This window comes from Heliangelus exortis, chromosome 2 (assembly GCF_036169615.1).
Source record: "Heliangelus exortis chromosome 2, bHelExo1.hap1, whole genome shotgun sequence".
Taxonomy (NCBI): Eukaryota; Metazoa; Chordata; class Aves; order Apodiformes; family Trochilidae; genus Heliangelus; species Heliangelus exortis.
The window spans coordinates 117,956,545-117,975,823 of NC_092423.1; the positions used below are offsets into that span (position 1 = coordinate 117,956,545).

The 19,279-nt window shown below is 44.0% G+C and overlaps 1 protein-coding gene across 2 annotated transcripts in view; it reads right to left on the bottom strand.

Moving 5' to 3' along the window:
- The window catches only part of SLCO5A1 (solute carrier organic anion transporter family member 5A1), an 81,024-nt gene extending 62,021 nt beyond the window's left edge, over positions 1-19,003 (bottom strand). Inside the window, exons 1-2 of one of the 2 annotated variants that reach the window (XM_071737752.1) lie at positions 18,789-19,003; positions 16,648-18,012 (exon numbers count right to left, since the gene is read on the bottom strand). In XM_071737752.1, the coding sequence (XP_071593853.1) occupies positions 16,648-17,590 (943 nt within the window). In that variant the 5' untranslated portion in view covers positions 17,591-18,012; positions 18,789-19,003. Of the gene's footprint in view, positions 1-16,647; positions 18,013-18,099; positions 18,576-18,788 lie in introns of those variants that run through there. The other variant, XM_071737753.1, reaches the window with a different exon arrangement.
- Positions 19,004-19,279: the final 276 nt, after the last annotated feature.

Here is a 19,279-nt window from a genome sequence, read left to right on the forward strand (position 1 = left end):
CAAATGTTTCTTTCAATACAGATAAATGACAGTAACACAGTATTATGCTTTTTTCAAACATTAAAACTGTTAGGGAAAACTTAGCAACTATGAGATCAAAACACACCAGGGAAACACTTGAGATATGACAGCAGGATCAGACAATTTTTCTTAGTAAATACCACTGAATAACCAAACTAAAACATCACTTCCCCATTTCACACTTGTGAAACAATGTATAGAAAACTCTAACAGCAGGCTCCTTTTCCACAGCTGAAACAATTCAGAAGTACCAGCCCAGACTCTTATCTTTGGGATATTCAGCACATGGCTGCTGGACACTTCTTTCCCGGTCCTTTTTTTGTGAATCCCTCCCTTCCTTCATTTCAGCTGTATCTCTGTAAGAGAAAACTTCCATTTTCTTACAGAGAAAACTCTGTAAGAAAAACTTCCATTTAACAGATTTTTACTATTTTTCTTTTTTTTTTTTAGTTTTCATACAAACACAGAAAATATGAAATAGTTCAGCTATAGAAGAAATGGCTCAGGAGACGAGCTAAAAAATAAACTATTTGCATGGGCCCAAAAAAAAAAAGAAAAAAGGAAAAATTTTCAATCACACTATGTTCTCCTTTATATTGATGTGACACAGAAAGAGAAAAATCCAAAGAAGTCAATAAAATGTCTTCAGATTGAAAGCAAAATTAGAAAATGGCTTTCTCTCCTTCTTACTTGGCTTAAGACTCTCAGAGGGAAAATAGGCATGCTGATTTGAGGAACAACTATTTATTCCCTAGTTATTCAATAAGCTCACCTAAGTCATACATTTATGTGCCACCTCTACTTTTGATTCTTTATTCCACTTTAAACAAAAGAAAAATAGAAGGCATTCGTTTCTGCAGAGACTGGGAAACAAACATTTGTAACAATTCTAAAATACTGTAGCTATTACTATTGACTGCTCTGTTTAATTTCCAAAGCCACTATTATGGCCCCACCACACAGCCTTCCCCAAAGTCCTCCTTGCCAGTCACCCTTACCATGGGTTCTCCCATGCCCAGGATGCATCTGGCACCACGTAATTAATACAATTTCAGGTATCTGCACTGGGAAAGATTCAAAGGAAGGCCAAAAAAAGAGCTTTTAATCTTGAAGAATGAAAGCTAATCCTTCTCCTGCATTTTAAATAAAAATGAAACTGGAATGGAATGGAATAGAATAGGAATAGGAATAGGAATAGGAATAGGAATAGGAATAGGAATAGGAATAGGAATAGGAATAGGAATAGGAATAGAATAGGAGTAACCTCTGTTTTTGAGAGAAAGGGGGAAATGATCCCTTGCCCACTCATGGGGTTTGCCAGGGGTTCCTTCTGGCAGGGGGGTGAGTGGTGTCCTGCCTTCTGCCTTCACACAACTTTAGCAGCTAACATTTCTGCAAGAGCAGTACACATTATACATTACTGTATTTTTTCTATCTTACTATTTCATCACTTTCTAAATTAAAACTCTTTGACCTTCTTTGACCTTAATATATTGAGAACCAAGAGAAATACCTTATTACCCTGTAACATGCATCTCACTATGTGCTACTCAGTGAAAGGACAACACTTAATGTCAAAGGTTATTCTACACAATGTTTTTACAATTTCTTTTAGATCAGAGTCGTCATCACAGACCCAAAAGCAGACACTTAACTTAATTCTTCCAGTGAATTTAATTTCTCCTGTTTTCAGAAATGAAAATGAAAAGTTTGAGGTAAGAGAGGAAAAGTTAATTTTGGCAGCGTCCTGGGGAACAGCCTTCTTGTCTGAGCAAGATGCTGGGAGAGAAACTCATACTTCAGAGAAAAGAAAGATGCTATGTCTGTTTTGGGGGGTGATAAATCCCTATATATTTTTTTATCATTTCATCATGTATTTTCAATATCCAATACTGCATAAACCCAAGGAGGTTTTATATTTGGCTGCTATTCTAGGCAAGCACCATATTAATGAATAATGCATTAGTATTAACTACATTACCTTGAAATTTTGTATTTACAAGTGTGTAAGAAGCATATCAATGGATAATGCACTGTTACCCATATAGTGAGAGCTTCAAACATGCACAATAAATAATACAAGGGGAAAAACCCACAGAGAAAATATCCGAATGCAAGAAGTGCAATGAGGAAGTCATTGTTCCAAATACAGCATTAAAGAAAAAGCCTCTCCTCCAAAATACTAAAAATACTTGAGCTACTTAGTTAAGCACCCCTGGTTTCAAGAGATTCTGTGACTCGAGGAGTGAAGGTTTCAGGCAGTTGTTAAAAATTCAGATGTTTGCTGGAGCTACTTCAGGACACCAGAGGAACCACTGCAGGCAGCGTGCAGTGCGGTCATGGGCAAACTATGGGAGGGAGAGGATCTGGGATGAAACTGGCCCTGCCAGAGGTGCCAAAGGTGTTGTTTCATGTCAGATCAGGCTGACACAGTGTGTGATCAGTGTGTCTGATCCACACCACAGTCACAAAATCCTTGAACCCAGGGAAGCAGCAGCACACACCCACAGAGAAGGGTAAGGAGTAGTGGGAGATCTCCCTGCAGGTGGCACTTCACATCACCTTGACATGAGAATACCAAGGGACAGCCTTGAGGGTAAAGTGCCTGCAAATCTAATCCAGGTTAACACTAGGCCTTTTTTTGACATCATACTAACAGGATGTCAATGCTATTAAGGGTATTCAGAAGCCCATAATTCAGAATTCAGTTTCTTATGTTCATTTGCTAGACCTGTGAGCTAACGGGACTAACAACATTCAGCTGGAGAGTCCCAGATGACTAAGGAAATGAAGTGCTATATCCTTAAAAGTCCATCAAAAAGAGAAAAATCTTAATGTTTTTGTTCATCTTTTTTTTTTCTTGTGAGAAAAACAATCATTAAATGTTGCCACTCTAATCCAGTATTTTTTATTTATTCTTTGGAAAAAGCCTTAACTAATTACCTTGACACGTAACTCTTGGACCATACAGTAATGTGCAATAAGCATTGTTAACTCACAAAATACCTACAAAATCACAGAATCATAGAACTGTTTTGGTTGGAAAAGACCAGTCCACACAATAGTCCAAACAATAAAATCTAAATATATATATATATCAGGCAATCAGCTTAATACATCATTATATTAAATGCAATCTCATGTGGGAGCTATCTCCTAAAAGCACGGAATTGTTCTGGTTGGAAAAGACCTTTAAGATCATCAAGTCCAACCATTAACCTAACTCTGCTGAGTTCAGTTCTAAACCATGTCCCTGAGCCCACACCTACACATCTTTTAAACACCTCCAGGAATAGTGATTCAACCACTTCCCTGGGCACCCTGTTCCATAGTTTAATTACCCTTTCAGTGAATAAGTTTTTCCTTGTATCCAATTAAACCTCCCCTGGCACAACTTGAGGCCATTTCCTCTTGTCCTCTCATTTATTACTAGAGAGAAGAGACCAACCCTTGATACAACCTGTCAGGTACTTGTAGAAAAATGGAGCAATACAGCTGTTTGTACAAACACTGACTGCCACAGCATTACCTAAACACAGGCAATCTCTAAACAGAACTGAAGTCTGTGGAAGGCCCCTTGCAGTAATCCAAATTGTCTGTACAACTCAAACTGGATTATATTAGTGCTTCTGCCCGAAGAGTAAATCATCACAGAGATTATCCTTTTATTAATGTACACTGCTGAAACCCATCAGGGAAACACTTTCAAATGTCAGAACAGGTAAGCCTGAAACCACAAATCTGGTATTCTCAGTGGGAGAAAAAATTGTACTCTCCAGCCTACTGGAGTCTAAATATGTCTTGAATAACATACTGGATGAAAACAGGAGCAAGAAGAGTTATACAGAAAATGGTTTGCAAACCTAATGGGACATTATATTACTTGTATTTTCCACCCAAGATTGAACTGAAGTTGAGATGAATAATAAGAACTGAGATTTAGAGACCAAAAATGCATCTAAAAATGTTAAGCTATGCAAATAAGTATGCACTGATGGCTAAACAATTTTCCACCAGAAGTACTTTTGTCGTCAATTTCCGACTAACAAAAGTGATACCTGTGCCCAAATTGTTTTCACAATGGAAAAGTTACCCTGTTTCATTTTTCCCTAACTGGTCTGGTAACTTGAGAGTTTTTCATTAAACCACATGTATTTTCATTATTTCAGACTACATAAATAAATCTGGTACAAAAATCCCAAACAGACTTGTTATCTGTTTAAAAATGAAAAAAAAAAAAAAGATTTACAGACCAGATTCCTCTCCAATATGAGACACATCTCATTATCCTCAGGGGGAATATGTATATGTCTGCAGTTGCTTGTGATTTATTGCCTTTTCTATAAAGCTTTTCTGAATCTTTTCTGAAAGAGGTGCCAGTATTGAGAACCACAAGACCAAGGCAGCAGTAACCTATCATGACTCTGGCCTCCATAAGCACAAAAGCATTAGTATTAAATGACTCCAGACCTTCCTTTCTGCTCTGCCTGTGCTTGCTGTAGTTAATTGCTTCTACTCCTCCAGCACACACTTATTGTGCCTGCCCTGCTGCAAAGCAGCCAGCTTTGTGTTTTCCAAATGGGATGGACAGCCTGCAGATAGGAACCCTGATTGCTTCAGGTCTTTTCAGGGTGACTGGTAGGAGAGTTGAAACGTTTTGTGCAGATTAAGTGATCGTATAGTTTTTCTTCATCTGAATTTTTCATCTTGGGAAATGAGCTGGATCATAAAACACAAAATCTCTGTGACCTTTCAAAAGTAAGTGCATCAATTAGGAAGATGAATAGAAAGGCCTTGATCACAGATGACATTACAAAATTGTGAAACATTAACATTCGCAGCTGGAAAGAAGAACTTAGTTAATATAAAGTTTAAGAAGTGGTTTAGAATCCAGGAGATACAAACGACAAGTGTGTTTATCAAAAAAATGGCTCTGAACTGATGACACTGACTTGTGCTCTATTATTACTTGCCTCACAATCCCATGTAAGAGGATTACTGTCTATTTTGGCACTATGAGCATACAGCACATCACCAAGGGGTTGTAGGAAGAGGCTGCCTTGTATCATTATGCCCACACATATATTCCTCAAGTCAAATCTCTCACTTGAGCAAACCACCAGCTGTCAGTCCCCTGAGCCCCACACCATTTTGCTACTCAAGAAACTGAGGGGGGGCGGGGGGGAAAGGAAAAATGTCAGCAAGTCTTTTGTTCTCAATTTAACAGGACTGCAATACAGCCTAAATTAAGGGCAGAATTGTTGTATTATTATTATTATTCAGTCCTCTTCACACAAAAATAACCCTCTGTATCCTGATTCAGTAGAAAAGCAGGGGACAGCAGTGCTAAGAGCACCCAGAGCCTCTCTGACATGGTCAGAAGGATTGTGCTACTGTCTCTTCTAATGCTCTGCTACTAATACTTCTAATATCTCCAGACAGGTCATGCAAACTGGGATTAATCCAGCAGCAGCAGACTTGCTTAGCTCAGCAGTTGCACTTTGGAGAAATCCTACTGCTCAGACCACAGAATAAGTGATCTGAGCATCTCATCCAACTAGACAAGGGAAATTCACCACATTCCTAATATACTCCACCGTTTTTTCCCATCAGGCACAATTCAAACAAAAAGCAGCTGGTTCATAGTGTAGGATGCCTACCTAATTTGAACTCCATGGCTACCAAACTCTTCTACCATGACCATTCAGCAGTCCTCTCAATGCATCAACTGCAACTTCTCCTATAGGAAAGTGCTCAAACTTGACCGTACAGTTAGCAAAAGAGTAAAGTATGCCAGTTTGGGCAAACAATGAGATGTCATTTCTCACATATCCTGAAACTATGATATGAGAGATCCCTTCTTCAGTCTTTGTAATACTGAAGATATGAATAAATCCATAGTACAACTCTGAGAATTACAATGGTGGCTTCCTGAAAGCATTACACCAGACCCATGGTAAGCATTTTTTTTCTAGGATTTAAATTTGGAGTGTGAGCATGTAGAAGAGGATGAAGAGGGGAATAAGGCTGAAAGAATATCAATTACATATCTATGTGACCATAAACAGTTCATTTTTACCTCATCTGACCACTTAAAATATCACTACTTACCCAAAGGAGTAGTAACTACGACATTAGAGTTGCAACCTTTAAAATTATATTAGTTGAGGTTTAAAAGGTCTTTTTAACTCCTTTCTCTAGAGAGTTTTACCTCCTTTCTTGATCTTTTAATTATCACAAATGCATGGGGTGCAGTAGCTTTACCCACTCTTTTTATTTTGCCTTTTAGGGCAAATTTTGCCTTTCAAGCCTCCCTGCTTGCTCCCTGTGTCTGAGTTGCTTCTGAGTGCCCAAAGATGCAGCTTAGTGAGTTTGAGCTCCAGCTTTGGACACCCATAACTCATACAATCAATAAGCATAAAAAGTGCCCTAATAAAACAAAAAATCAATTAACAAATATGAGACACAGTAAGGAGCACAACCTAAAAAAGGTCTTTTTTTATACTTCTGCATAGGCTCAGTCACAGAGGTTAAACCTAAATGAAGGCAGAACTCTTTCACAAGTACACAGAGCCATTCTTCTGAAGAAGCCACTGGAGTAAAGATACAGATATCACTGCCTGCTTTGGTTCTGCAGCCAAAGGAATTCACACCAGCCAGCTATATCTTTGCCATTATAATCACTGTCCCATTACAATATCCAGTCATGCAAGTCAATGAATATCCAACCTTCCACATAACAAGAAAGTGCAATTGCTACTTAAGAACTATAATTTAGAGCACAGCTCTCCCTTCAAGCATCAGTTCAGTCCTCAGCTATACTTTTGAAAAATTATTTATGGTATGGCAATACAAGACAGTACTGAACTGCTTAGTCCAGAGACTTTTTACTCTATATAAACTGGATTAATATTCCACCAGTTACACAAGGCAGGTATTACAACAATCTAAAAACTAATTGTTTCAGATGACCCCAAAATCCCACTACCTGCTCTCAGTCATGGTATTAACAGAAGAAATTTTCTGAAATCCCTATTTTAGGCCAATTATATAACTTGCCACATAAATGCCTGGATTTATGTGAATCAGCATTATCGTACTGCAGACTCAAAACCTCTGGTGTTATCTCTATTCCCCCATGACTATAAAACTTCCTGAGGGATCCCATCATTGTTTCTGTCACTAGACAGCTGTACAAAATCAAGCTAATATAAACTGCCCATCATGTTTACAAAATTACAGACTCTAATATTACATAGTGGTCTTATGCAAATTTTTTACTTTTTGAAATGGGGGGGTTATTACTGAAGCTACTTGCATGCCAAATTGTTATATTCTCTGTTAAACCTTTTTTTCACTCACTGGAGTGAAGTAACAAACAGAAATGTAAATTCAGATTAAAAAAATAACAAAGTGGCAAACTGTTTTCTTACTGCTTTTTTAATTCCACTACTGAAATGGCAGGGGTCAGCAGCCAAACAGATCTGGCAAGTAGGAAATATTGAGCTGGAGGGAAGAAGAGCATGAGCAGAAGCAAAGCTACTCTGTTCCCTCCATCTCCAAAGCTCCCTAGCCTTGCCAGGGGCTTTCCAGGACTCCAGAAACACTGGAAGCTGCATCTTCAAACCTTCCTATGGACTCCATCTGGAACCAGCCCCAGGAGTTGCCTCCTGAGCCAGAGCCCACTCTGGGTCTGCCCTCACTTCAGGCCACACCAGAGGCACTGCCCATCCCACACCACTGGCACTAAACCTCCTTCACCTTTCCTTGTTTTTCTTCAGCTGAAAAATCCCACCTAACCAGCATCCTCATGGTATTCTCATCGTGAATTTCACGTGGTTTTGATCTCTGAGCTGATTCCTTCGGGACATTTGATGGAAAAAGCAGTGTTTTCAGTTGTTTTGCACATGGCAAAATCTACTAAGTCAACAGCTCTGATGAACACAGCAATCTCTCTTTAAGGGAAAGCTTAGCACACAGCAACATCAGATAGCATCCTAGAGAGTAGTTCCTTTATATATTCTTAGATACAAATGAGGCTTGCTTAACACACTTTGAGTAATTAGAGGTTAGCAGCCACCATATTATCCTCACAACATTTTCACTATCTACTTTGGTATATCTAAAAAAACACATTTCTTAAAATTACTTCTGGGCTGGCTATTTAGATTTTAATCTAAACAAGGACTGAAAAGAAGAAGTGGGAATCAAGGTGTCATTGTGAGCAGTTGGACTCAGGAGCCCACTGGCACCTTTCGGTGCCTGAGGGATGCCTGAAGTAAAGCACTGTGAACAAATATGTGACCAACACTGGGGTGAACAGCAATTTGAGCATGAAACAGTAAATACCATGCCCTGGCTAACAAAGCACTTATCAGAAGATGCACTCTGTTATGAAATATATGAAATATTCTGACTCTAGAGAAAAGCTTAATTAAACCAGAAAGGAGTGGATACAACCACACAAGAGCCCACCCAGTATCAATTAGAAGTGGATTGAATATGGACAGATCAATATGGAAAGTAATTCCTCATTTACCACAGCCTGCTAAATATAAACAACTGAAGAGCTGGTAGCTGGTTTCGGAGCAGCACTGGATTTTAAGAAAATCAATGCTGAGAAATGTTGATTTTTGAGAAAATCAACACTCTTGAGGCTTTCATTCCAGTCTCATAAGCACCAAACACAGAGGACACAGAGGGCAACAGTTGGACTGTGGTCCTACTATGCATGGTGCAAGGCAAAGAAAGTGTTAATACCAATATATTCAAGGAAAAAATGGGAGCAAACAAAAAATATCCCAGCAAGCTAATGAAAAATAAACCTGTATTGAAAAATGGAAAACAGAAACAAAGAGGAACACAGCAGCATATGATTAGGGAACCTGCAGTACTGCCCTGCAAGTACTTCAAGTGATACAGTTTATGGTTATTTTCTTTGCATAACTTTCATATCTGCTTGTTCCAACTACAAGTAAAAATATACTTCTTTTTTTTCCACCTGCACCTCCTCCAAACTCACCATGAGGACAGTTAAAATGTACTTCATACCAGAGCACGATGTTTTTCACTGCTGTAATGCGCCTTTGCTGCCAAGCTAGCTGTTTACCTACATGATAATCAGTGCTTTCAGATTATTAGGTATAACAGCAGCATAAAATTGCATTTGAGTTCCTGTGTTCACACTTCAAGTAAAATAAATTCACCGTGGCAGAAGGGAAGGGTGGAGGAAAGGGAAGAGGAAAGATTTGGGTTTCTTAGCTCTCCTGTTAACATTGTGAAGCGTGTCTGAATTTCTGGCCTTGTGACAGCACAACAGATGCCCAAATTCCCAACTGTTCAGTGGCAGAGCAGGACACAGCCCATACTTCTCTGTTCTGTTGGACACTGACATGTTCTTTCCCATCATGAGAAATGTCCTATTTTTTTCCGGGCACTTGGAAGGAGCTGGGGTACAGATGTAGCTGACTCAGTTGAAATTAGCTTGCATGCAACCGCAGAGTCATCTCTGCCATAGTTCTTGCTAGCTCCAGCCCATGTACCTGAACAGTCCAACCAAGCCATGGGAAAAGCACCAAAGTGCTTGAATAAAAGCATGAAGGTCAACAGAGTTGCCTCCTAATGACTCCTTGCATCCCCTGTAGCCGCTGAGAGGCGCTGCAGAAACATGCCTGGACTTGGAGCTGAAATTCTGACAGCTCTGGTGACAATTCACAGGAAAGCAGGTGACTGGCTTACCCTGGCCTCAGCACAGGAGTCCATGTGGCACTGTCCCATCCATCAGCAGCTAACATTCACTTTAACCCCTACAGTCAACAGAGGCAACAACTGCTAGAAAGGAAGAATTGAAGTACGTGCCATTTTTGCATGGTAACTTCCCAACTGTTTTCTAAAGAAGCTGGAAATACATGTGACAACAACAAAAAAGCAAAACTGAATTCATGCTTCCCAAGAACAAAAGAGCTATCAGGATGAAACACACTTAAAATAAGATTTAAAAGAGAGTGTGAGACAAAAGAGTTTAATACAATTGAGTTACTTTTCTGCTATGTTAAGGCCCATGGATGAAATCCGTTCTCCTACTTAGGAAGAAGAATTTAAAGCTGTTGGTCTTCAGGATGAACCCACGGCTTGAACCTGGTTTATAACTGCCCGTGTTCCCTGCACAGCCAAGACAGAAACCTATGTATCTTTGAATGATGGTAGAGAGAAATCCAGTCTCCTGGCTTTTGACTGCATAAGCAGTTTCACAGCAATTAAGTCTGCCCAGGTGAGACAGATGCTGAATGAGAGTTCAGGAAAAAGGCAGGAAACACAAAGCAGTTCTAATCCACTTGCAATAGGAGTAGTTACAGTGACCCTTTACAAAATAGTCAGGGTATCCAGCAGACAGCTAAAGTTTCCAGCCCTGGGGTAATCAGACACTATATCCCAAGCCTTCAGTTCCTGGGAGAAGGTACAAACAAGCTGTTACTTAAAGGCCACTTTCATGTCTGAATTTCCAAGCTTCTCCTGGGACTGTGACAGGTTGAGACACTTGTCTGTCCAAACCAAGCCTGCAGCAGAGCTTGCCAGAGAAAGGAGCTGCTCTCCAAGAAAACATGATTCCCAAACTTGAGCAGGTGAGAAGCGTACTGTCAGCCTCAGCAGAAAAATGCAAGTATTTTGACAAATTCTAAGCAAGTAAAATAACTGGGCCTGGGGCTTCAGTAAGTTTCAGGCTCCTGGATGCCACCTATTTTTTCTCCTTTAATATAAAAGGGAAGACACAACCACGGAAGTGTGTGCCAAAGCCTCTTCTTGCTCCTAAGAAGCGCAAAGCACATTTTGCCAGTCACTTCAAATGATGCTTTGTGAATACAGCTGCTTGTGAACAGTGACATAGCAAATGGCAAGGACACAATGGAAGAGATTCAGAAAGCATCCCTTAGGGACATGACACTGGCAAGGGAAGCAAAGGTATATCAGTCACGACATTAAGTCCCACAGGCAGAAAACTTGAGAGGAAAGGCTGCCCTCACCCTTCACTGACCTCACTATGCATACACACGGGGACACAGAACCCCACTTTCTCTAAATGCCTAAGAAAATTATGTCTATGATTACACCATGAAAAAAAAAACAACTTATCAGTCCACCTGAAAAGAGAAGAAAAGTAACATTTATCTTTCTATTTCCTCAGCCATAAGAAAGGGCAATAAAACAGCATAGTGCTACTTTAAATAATTACTAGGAACCATGCCTGCTGCTGCCTGATCAGCATTTTAACAAGAAAGATGTTACAAAAATGCCAGAAATGCCAATACCAAAGCCTCCATGTGCTAAATCATCTGTATGGGAAAACAGCATAATCCATTTGCACAAGCAGAGCTGCAGTCACTTCCCCTGCATCCCAAGATATCCTCTATGCCCAGGAAAGAGCTCAGTGCACAGCCAGATCTGCCCAGCTGAGGATGCAAAGAAAAGAAGCATGTTTGTACAAGACTGCTGATAGGACAAGTCTTGGTGTTACCCAGTGGGTAAACCCAGATACGGCTTTTACCGAGACAAAATAAAATCCTGCATTTGAGGATTAGCAGTCTGCTCTTTTACAAGGGAAATACAGCAAGCAATAAAAACTGTTGCCAGTTTCAGCTTTTGCTTCATATTTTTGATTCATAAAATACTGCCTCCTCATGGCATGTTGTAAAAATAAATGTACTATATCTGTAAACTTTACCAACCACAGGGATTAATGCTGAGAAAACCTGTAGGAAGCTAAACTTTTCAGATATCAAGTAGCAGGCAGTGTATCCAATGTAAGCCACAAGTGGTCGTAAGCTGAAGGATGACAATAAAATGAAACGCTGATCACCCCTTTCACTACTTCCAGATGGTTAGAAAATCACATGGTCCCTCCTGTTAAGCTAGAAAGTTGATCCTGCCTTAGAAAACCTCAGTGATCTTGCAGCATGCATACACAGGACCCGATGCTCTTGGCAGGCTCCAGCTCTTGTCCTCCAGTGGCATCTGTAACCCCAGAAGTGGCCAGACCAAGACAAATGAACTCCAGCAGCACAAAAATCCAGTGCTTCCCATGCCAGCATCCAGGGAACAGCACATTATGGAGACTCAGCTCATTCAGCAGCTGGATTCTCCCCTGGAACCCAGCAGACAGATGTGGTGGGTTTCTAATGGGGTATGTGAAACTACTCCTTCTGCCCCCTCCTTCCAGAGGTGACATAGATAAAAGGGGCAGATTTAACAAGAAATGCAATAAATTATATATATATATATATATATATATATATGCTGGGGGGAAGCCTGCAAAAGGCATGAGGGGTACATAGAGCATTCAACAGTAAAACACTGCTAAGAAGGTGATTTCCCAGTAGAATATAGTCACAGTGGAATGGTTTACCTAATGCTAGAAACAGCAACCCACAAATGACCCTCATGAAAACAAAGCCAGAAGCCAAAATATTTTTTAAACTAGTCTAAATATTTATTCTTTTTCCAGGTTAGGAAAGGATTTTACTTCCCTGGCTCTCAAGGCATTATCTGCACCAAAACCATTTACACAGGTTTATGCATTTTTTCAGCTCTTATCTCATAAAAGCTTCATCTTTGTATTTTGTAATTATGATTTGTTCCCAAAACTATGGGGAGTCTGCATGAAATTAAACTGGCTTACACCCTTTTCTCACATCATATCTAACCAACGTACAACATTCTGGAAACTGAAAAAAAACCCCACATCTGCACCATAATGAATAATTCATCCACTAGTCATTTTTGGGGGGAACTGGTGAAAACCATTCCTGAATGGTCAAATATTTTCATTAATGTAGCATTTCATAAAACCTAACGCTGACTTTCTACACATGAATTTTCAAGTTAAATTCCCTTTTTATTACAATACCCAAGTCCTAAAGAAGCAAAATATTTTAAAATTATTCAGGCTCTGTAACACCACTAAAAAAACTTTCCTTTCCCAGTTAATTTTCAGGAACTGCTGTTGAAAATCATGATACAATCACACAGTAAACTCACACTCAAGACAATCCATTTCATCCCTACAAAAAACCCTCACAGTGTTTGGAAAAAAACAGTCTTCTAAGTGCTGGAATTTGACAAGCAGCAGAAACAGCATCAAGGGTATAAAACAAGACTGATGAAAGTCCAGTTTGAATCTTAGTTAAATTACAATTAAATCAATTAATTAATTAGGAGAACCTGCACGTATCAGGCAGCTGATGACAGACATGCTACAAGCAAGAGGAGAGAACTTGAGAGCAGACAAAGACAAGTTAGTGATTGCCCATTTTTTACAGCAAGTGTGTAACTTCCATTTGGGATTATCTGTGATTAAGGGAGACAGTTCTTATATTTCCTCAGCACCTGTTACAATCACAACTTGTTTCCAAGCTTGATGTCAGACGTTTTCTCAAAGTCAGCATCAGGGTATCAAAGCACCACCACATTTAAGGGCCAGGAGGACCCGGAGGTGGCACTGCCTTCACAAGGAAGAAACATCCCACAGAAGAGTGAGCTTGAACATTGCTATGAAGGCAGCCCAAATACACATCCCTGTTTGGCACCTCTGTCCTACTAAAAATGACATACCACCTTGTAAACTGGCACCTTGCCACCCTGACAGATGGACTTAAGTGTAGGCAGCCAAGAGACTATGTATAAGCATCAAATGTGTTTTCTGAGAGCAGGACCTCCAGCCAGGAATGTTAAAACAGCTGTCTGCATTGAGCTTGCATGCCTACAGTTAAGAGGATATGCTATAGCCACTCGAGCTCTGAGCTGGATTAACTTTGAAAATAAATAAAATAGCTTCCACAGCCACATAAGTTGAGTTTTTGCAGATTCAGAATTAGTGATACTCAGGGTGGCTTTACTGACCTATGATGAGTGGGCACACTTGAGGGGTGGAAGAGCGCTTCAGTTCTGTGGTTCAGAGGAACTTTTATCATGTGCATGTCTGTAAACAAGTGTTTCTCATCTAAACACTTCTCTATATATGTTACACTTCTTTAGAAAACAGAATGCACCATCAGCATGATTACAAACAAACACATCAGTCACCTTCCACTTTATGTTAGAGGATACTTTTTTTTTTTTAAAGTAACCATCCTCACTCATACACATGTATCTATGTAACTTGGATCTGTTTCACCAACCTCTCTTCTCTTTTCAAAACCTCTCAGCTTTCATGGCCCACTCAAAGACTTTTTTGTTAGCTCATGCCTACATGCATACCTACATTTATGTTTAGACACAGGCTGCCTCAGGAATAAAACCATACTGCCTTGAGATACAGGCATTCTGTAACACAAGATGTGTGGTGACTGTTCAGCAAAGCCATGCCCTGGATACCTCCAGCCCATCCCCGCACTCGGCTGGGCTTCCTGCAGCCCACAAATCCCCTCTTCCAGGACATGAAACATTCCAGACCTCTGAGAAATTCCAAAAAATGTGTTTACTCACACCAAGGTACCAAACAGTGGTCTTCTTTCCGCTTAACTGCTTTCAGCCCTCAAAAAGGTCACTGGCATAAATTTAAAGAGAGATAAAAACTCAAACCTGGACAAGTTAGAAGTTTCCTCAGAATTTCACACAATTTTGAAAACATGATAACAAGATTTCCAATGGTGAGCAACATTGCTTCTACCCCTGAAAGACTGAAAGGAGGTGATGGTACACTTTACTCAGTTTTTCAACATGCCTTGTGTTCATTTAAATTCTTCTCCCTGTGGGCACAAGTGGACGATGGGCATAAATTTTTCATGTACTTTAGTTGGGTACCTTTTGAATATCACTACATAGGACGTTCAGCTCTATGAGGGCATTCCCAGGATAGATCAAAGCTGCCTTCCATGACTGGCAACAGGGTTGCATACAGCCTTCCAACAGCTGCTGGTGTTTTTTACCTTTGTTAACCTTAAGGCTGATCTTTGCCACAATTAAAAGTTACCTGAGTCACTTTATTACAATTTCCTGTGCCAGAAGGAATTCAATGGCAGGCAATCATTTCTCCTGCACAGCAAGAACTTCCGACCACTGACCCTTCCTCCCCCTTCACTGAATGAAGACTTCCTCCTCTTGTGCTGTTCATTTTTTTACCCTTCACTCCTCACCTAAAGCCTTTCCATGTCATTTTTTTTCATGGTATGTGAGCACTGAATGTAATCATCTGTTCGCAAAAGTTTTAGCCCCCTCTCTGCTGCTCCAAACTGCAGCTACTAACCTCCACAAAAAGATGCTTTGCTTTTTCCCAATAAAGTTGTTTCCAGGTTAATTAAAATTTCCATACCACTTAACCTTTCTCAAAGGACAGGAAGAGGGGGGAAAACACTTTGTCAAATATTCCAGCAGGCTGATTAGAAATGGCTGTGAAAACAATAGAAAAATACAGATAATACCTCTCCCTCCTTCCAAAACCCCACAGTGCCTCAGGCTTTCTCAAGACCCTGCACACAGACTGTGCATGGCTTTAAAACAGTTCAGGGAACAGTCAAATTGCTTAAGAACAGGTCAAAAAGAATAAAAACACTGATGCAGATCAGTGCTTTTGCTTAATAAAAGTTATTAGACACACACACACACCCCTCAAGTGTATTCCTTTCATGCGTGCCTATTTTACATGGAATTATTATCTTCACGGTTATCATAAAGCTGAACTAAATTGAACTGCAAATGCTAATGCCAAGCATTCAGAACCCCTTGGCAGCTCTCTCAGCCCTCTAAGTACTTGAAAAGAATTCAAAGGAGTACGTGAGGTTAATTTCTTACGGAATCATGTAAAATGCTAATGCAAAGTCAGAGAACAGCCTATCTTACTACCGTCAAAAACATAGTGTTCAGTATTATGTTCAGACTCAAAAAAGTTTAGTACCCCATTATCTGAGAAACCCCTTTCATCCTAAGAATGACAATCATGAAGATGTGTTTACAACTGCTGAGAGCCAGGTGCCAGATCACCCTTTTTGTTATGTCCCTTAAGCTTCCACAACCAAGCTCTTAACCCTGAAGGTTCTACTTGCTGTTTTATCAACTTTTTTTACTGCTTCTGATACTGTTTATCAACTTTTTCTATTTTACAACTTGATTTATTGCCAGTTAAATTCACCCCTAGTTAAAGATATAAGAATGATGGAGTAGTAAAATGAAGCATGCCAAAATCTCTCAAAGTGCTTAAAAATATTAACATTATAGAGACTCTAGGCTAAAGGCATGCTGACCAAAATCCAGAAACAGCCTGTGTTAACAAAAAGAGACTTCAAAGGGCATGGCAAACTCTAACACTGCTTTCTGAAAAAGTCACCATCTAATGCAAAGTGCTGAGAAGAATTAGAGAACCTAATCCTCTCTGCTGTCCTGTTCCCTGTGAGGGAAGGTGTGAGTATAGCAGCTTTTACACCCACTGTGTTAGCTTCACCTGTTACCACTGTTCACCACTCCACCAAACATTTTAAAGTAGGAAAGCATGGCAATTTTCCTTCAAAAGTTCACTTCAGGGGGGAGTTTAGCACAGATGTTTTTTTCAGCAGAAACAGGGCAGTAGCTCCTGTAGCTGGTCCCTCAGAGAGATCTGAGGTTCAACCTCCAAAGCACCCTGGTACTTAGATGCCTTACCTAGGTAAAGCGAGGCGTTTTCTTTCTTGACATTGTCATCTAGGTAGGTTGGTCCCAAGGTATAGATGGGTGTCGAGCCCATGCCAATGAGGATTTGGGCACAAATGAATAAAGCTACATAGACAGAGTGGTCATTTCCACCAGAGTCCTTGACACAGGCCGGCGAGTCCCACTGCTCTTTGGCGGTGCCATTGCCAGTCACGCACAAGCCCTCATTGCTGATGGACGAGTTCAATTCCTGGATCTGGTACGGTGGAGAGATGAAATGAGGTAAGGAGAAGAGCGCAGCCCCCAGGGCAATGAAGAACCCCCCTACAGCCAGCCAGAGTGGCCTCCGTCCGCGCCCTCCAAAGTAGCTGATGAAGACGACCACCACCAGGCTCCCGATGTCAAAGCAGCTGACCAGCAGCCCCGACTCCGAGCTCTTCAGGCTGTATCTCCGCTCGATGGTGGTGATGACGCTGCTCAGGTAGCCGGAGACCATGAGGGACTGGATGAAGGTCAAGAAGCACATGCACACCAAGAAGAAGCGGGAGTCAGCCAGCACGGCCCGCAGGCACGATCTGCCGGGAGGCCCCGCCAGCAGCAGCGGAGTCGGCGGTAGCGGGGGGCCCGGGGACACCCCTAGGATGGGAGCCGCCGCCGGCTGCCCACGCTCCGTACCCCGGGGGAAGCTGCCGCCTCCGGCGAGAGGCCGGGCAGCCCCGGCGCCGGAGATGACCCCGTCTCGACCGCCCTCGGGAGCCGGTCCTGCGGCAGGGATCGCCCGGCCGCCGCCGCCCCCCCCGGCCGCCAGGGGGGAGCCGAGCGCGGCCCCGCGGCCCGGCGGCACCGCCCCGCCGAGAGCGGGCAGGCTGCGGCACCGCGGCGCCTCCGCCCGGCCCCCCACCGCCGGCCGCTCCGCCCCGGGGCGCCGCTGTGCCGGGGTCGCCGCCGAGGCCATGCTGGGTCCGGCCGCGGCCTCAGAGCAGCCCGGCCGGCTCCATCGCCGCTGTGCGTCGAGCGCGCTGAGGGGCCCGGCGGGAGCGCAGCATAGCGGGGAGGGGAAGAGGGAGGAGAGGGGGGTGGCCCTAGCCGCGGCCGCCGGCCGCCCCGCCGCACGTGTCAGCCAAACTCCTTTGTGGCTCCATCCTCCTTCAGTCTCGCTCAAGGGGCCGCCCGCCCGCCGGGGCGTCCCCGCTGCCGGCGGCTCCTGCTCCCCGCCGCCGCATGCCCGGGACGCCGCGCTCAGCAGCCGCTCTCCGGGGCCCCGCGGCCATCCCGACCGCCGCGGGGAAGAGTCACCCGCCGCCGCTCCGCCGCCCTCATCCTTCTCTCTGCGCTCCGCCGACGCCGGTGACAGAGCTCCGGAGGGATGTTGCCGATCTGCGGGGTCGGAAAGCAAGCAGGGGAGGTCAATGGCGCCAGCCCCAGCAGCCCCCTCCCCGCCGCCCCGGACTCTGCCCGCCTGACCCCGGGCTCTGCCTTCAGCTCCGGGGAGCGGTCACAGACCCCGCGGGAAGGAGGTCCGCGGGAGCGCCTCGGGGACGGCGTCCTTGGGGACAGCACATGGGTTTACATAAGAGCGGGGGTGGACATACAGGTCCGTGGGCCTTGGCCAGAAGGAGACCCTTTCATTTGGCGCCGGATGCGGCAGCCAAAGGTCGCCGTGCCAAGCCTTTTATTTTCCAGCCTAAAAATAAACACGCTGAAATAAATACTCCGCTAAAACTCTGCGGCACGGGGAGCGGCAGCAGGCGGAGTAAAGGGGAACAAAGCTGATGCCGGGGCAGCGGCGGCGGGCACCCCGGGAGCAGGCACCCCGGGGACGACCTCGCCGCCTCCCCAGCCGGCCCGGGTTCCTTCCCGTGTCCGCGGACACGCGGGACCACCGAGCACTAAGCGATGCCCAGCCCTGCCTTCCCCGGCAGCCAAACACGCGTCTCGCCTCCTTTGTCCGCTTTTGTCTCCTCGCCGCCTTCTCGGTGCGACCGTGCGGAGGGGCGGGCGGAGGAGACAGCAGCAGCCCAGACAACCGCACCCCAGCGGCGGCTTCCCCCTCACCCCCGGCGGGATAGCAGCGGGCAGGGCGGGAGAGCCAGCGGGGTGCGCCGGGATCCCTCCTCCCGGCCGCCGCAGAGACGAAAGACGGGGCTACTCACCGTGCCTGCGGCCCGGGGGAGCGGCCGGCGGCCGAACCAGAGAGCCAGCCGGGCTCTGCGCCCCCGCCCCGCCTGTCACCCAACGCCGGGTCCCCCTCGGCCGCCTCCGCCTCCCCGGGCAGCGCGGAGGAGCGCAGGCGCGTCCGCCGCCGTCCCTCGCTGCTGCCGGGCCGGGGCGCCGCTGGTGTCTGAGCTCCCCTCGCTGCCGGGCAGGGAAGGGGACCCTCTGCTCCTGTCACCTGCACCCTAGCCCGGGTCTGGCCGCCAGTAAACCAAGTCACATCCCCTCGCAAGCGGGACGGGCTGTGACAGGGGCTGGCCGCTGATTTTGCTCTCCCCTGGAGCTGCCAAGTGTTGCAACTTGGAGCCCGTGGCTAAGAAAGTCAGCGGAGCGCCCCGGGAAGTGTAGGGAGTTGTTGTCAGCCCCAGGCACCATTTAGGATGCTCCGTAGTGTCGCAGCATGTTTTGGAAAAGGTAAATGAAATGTTCG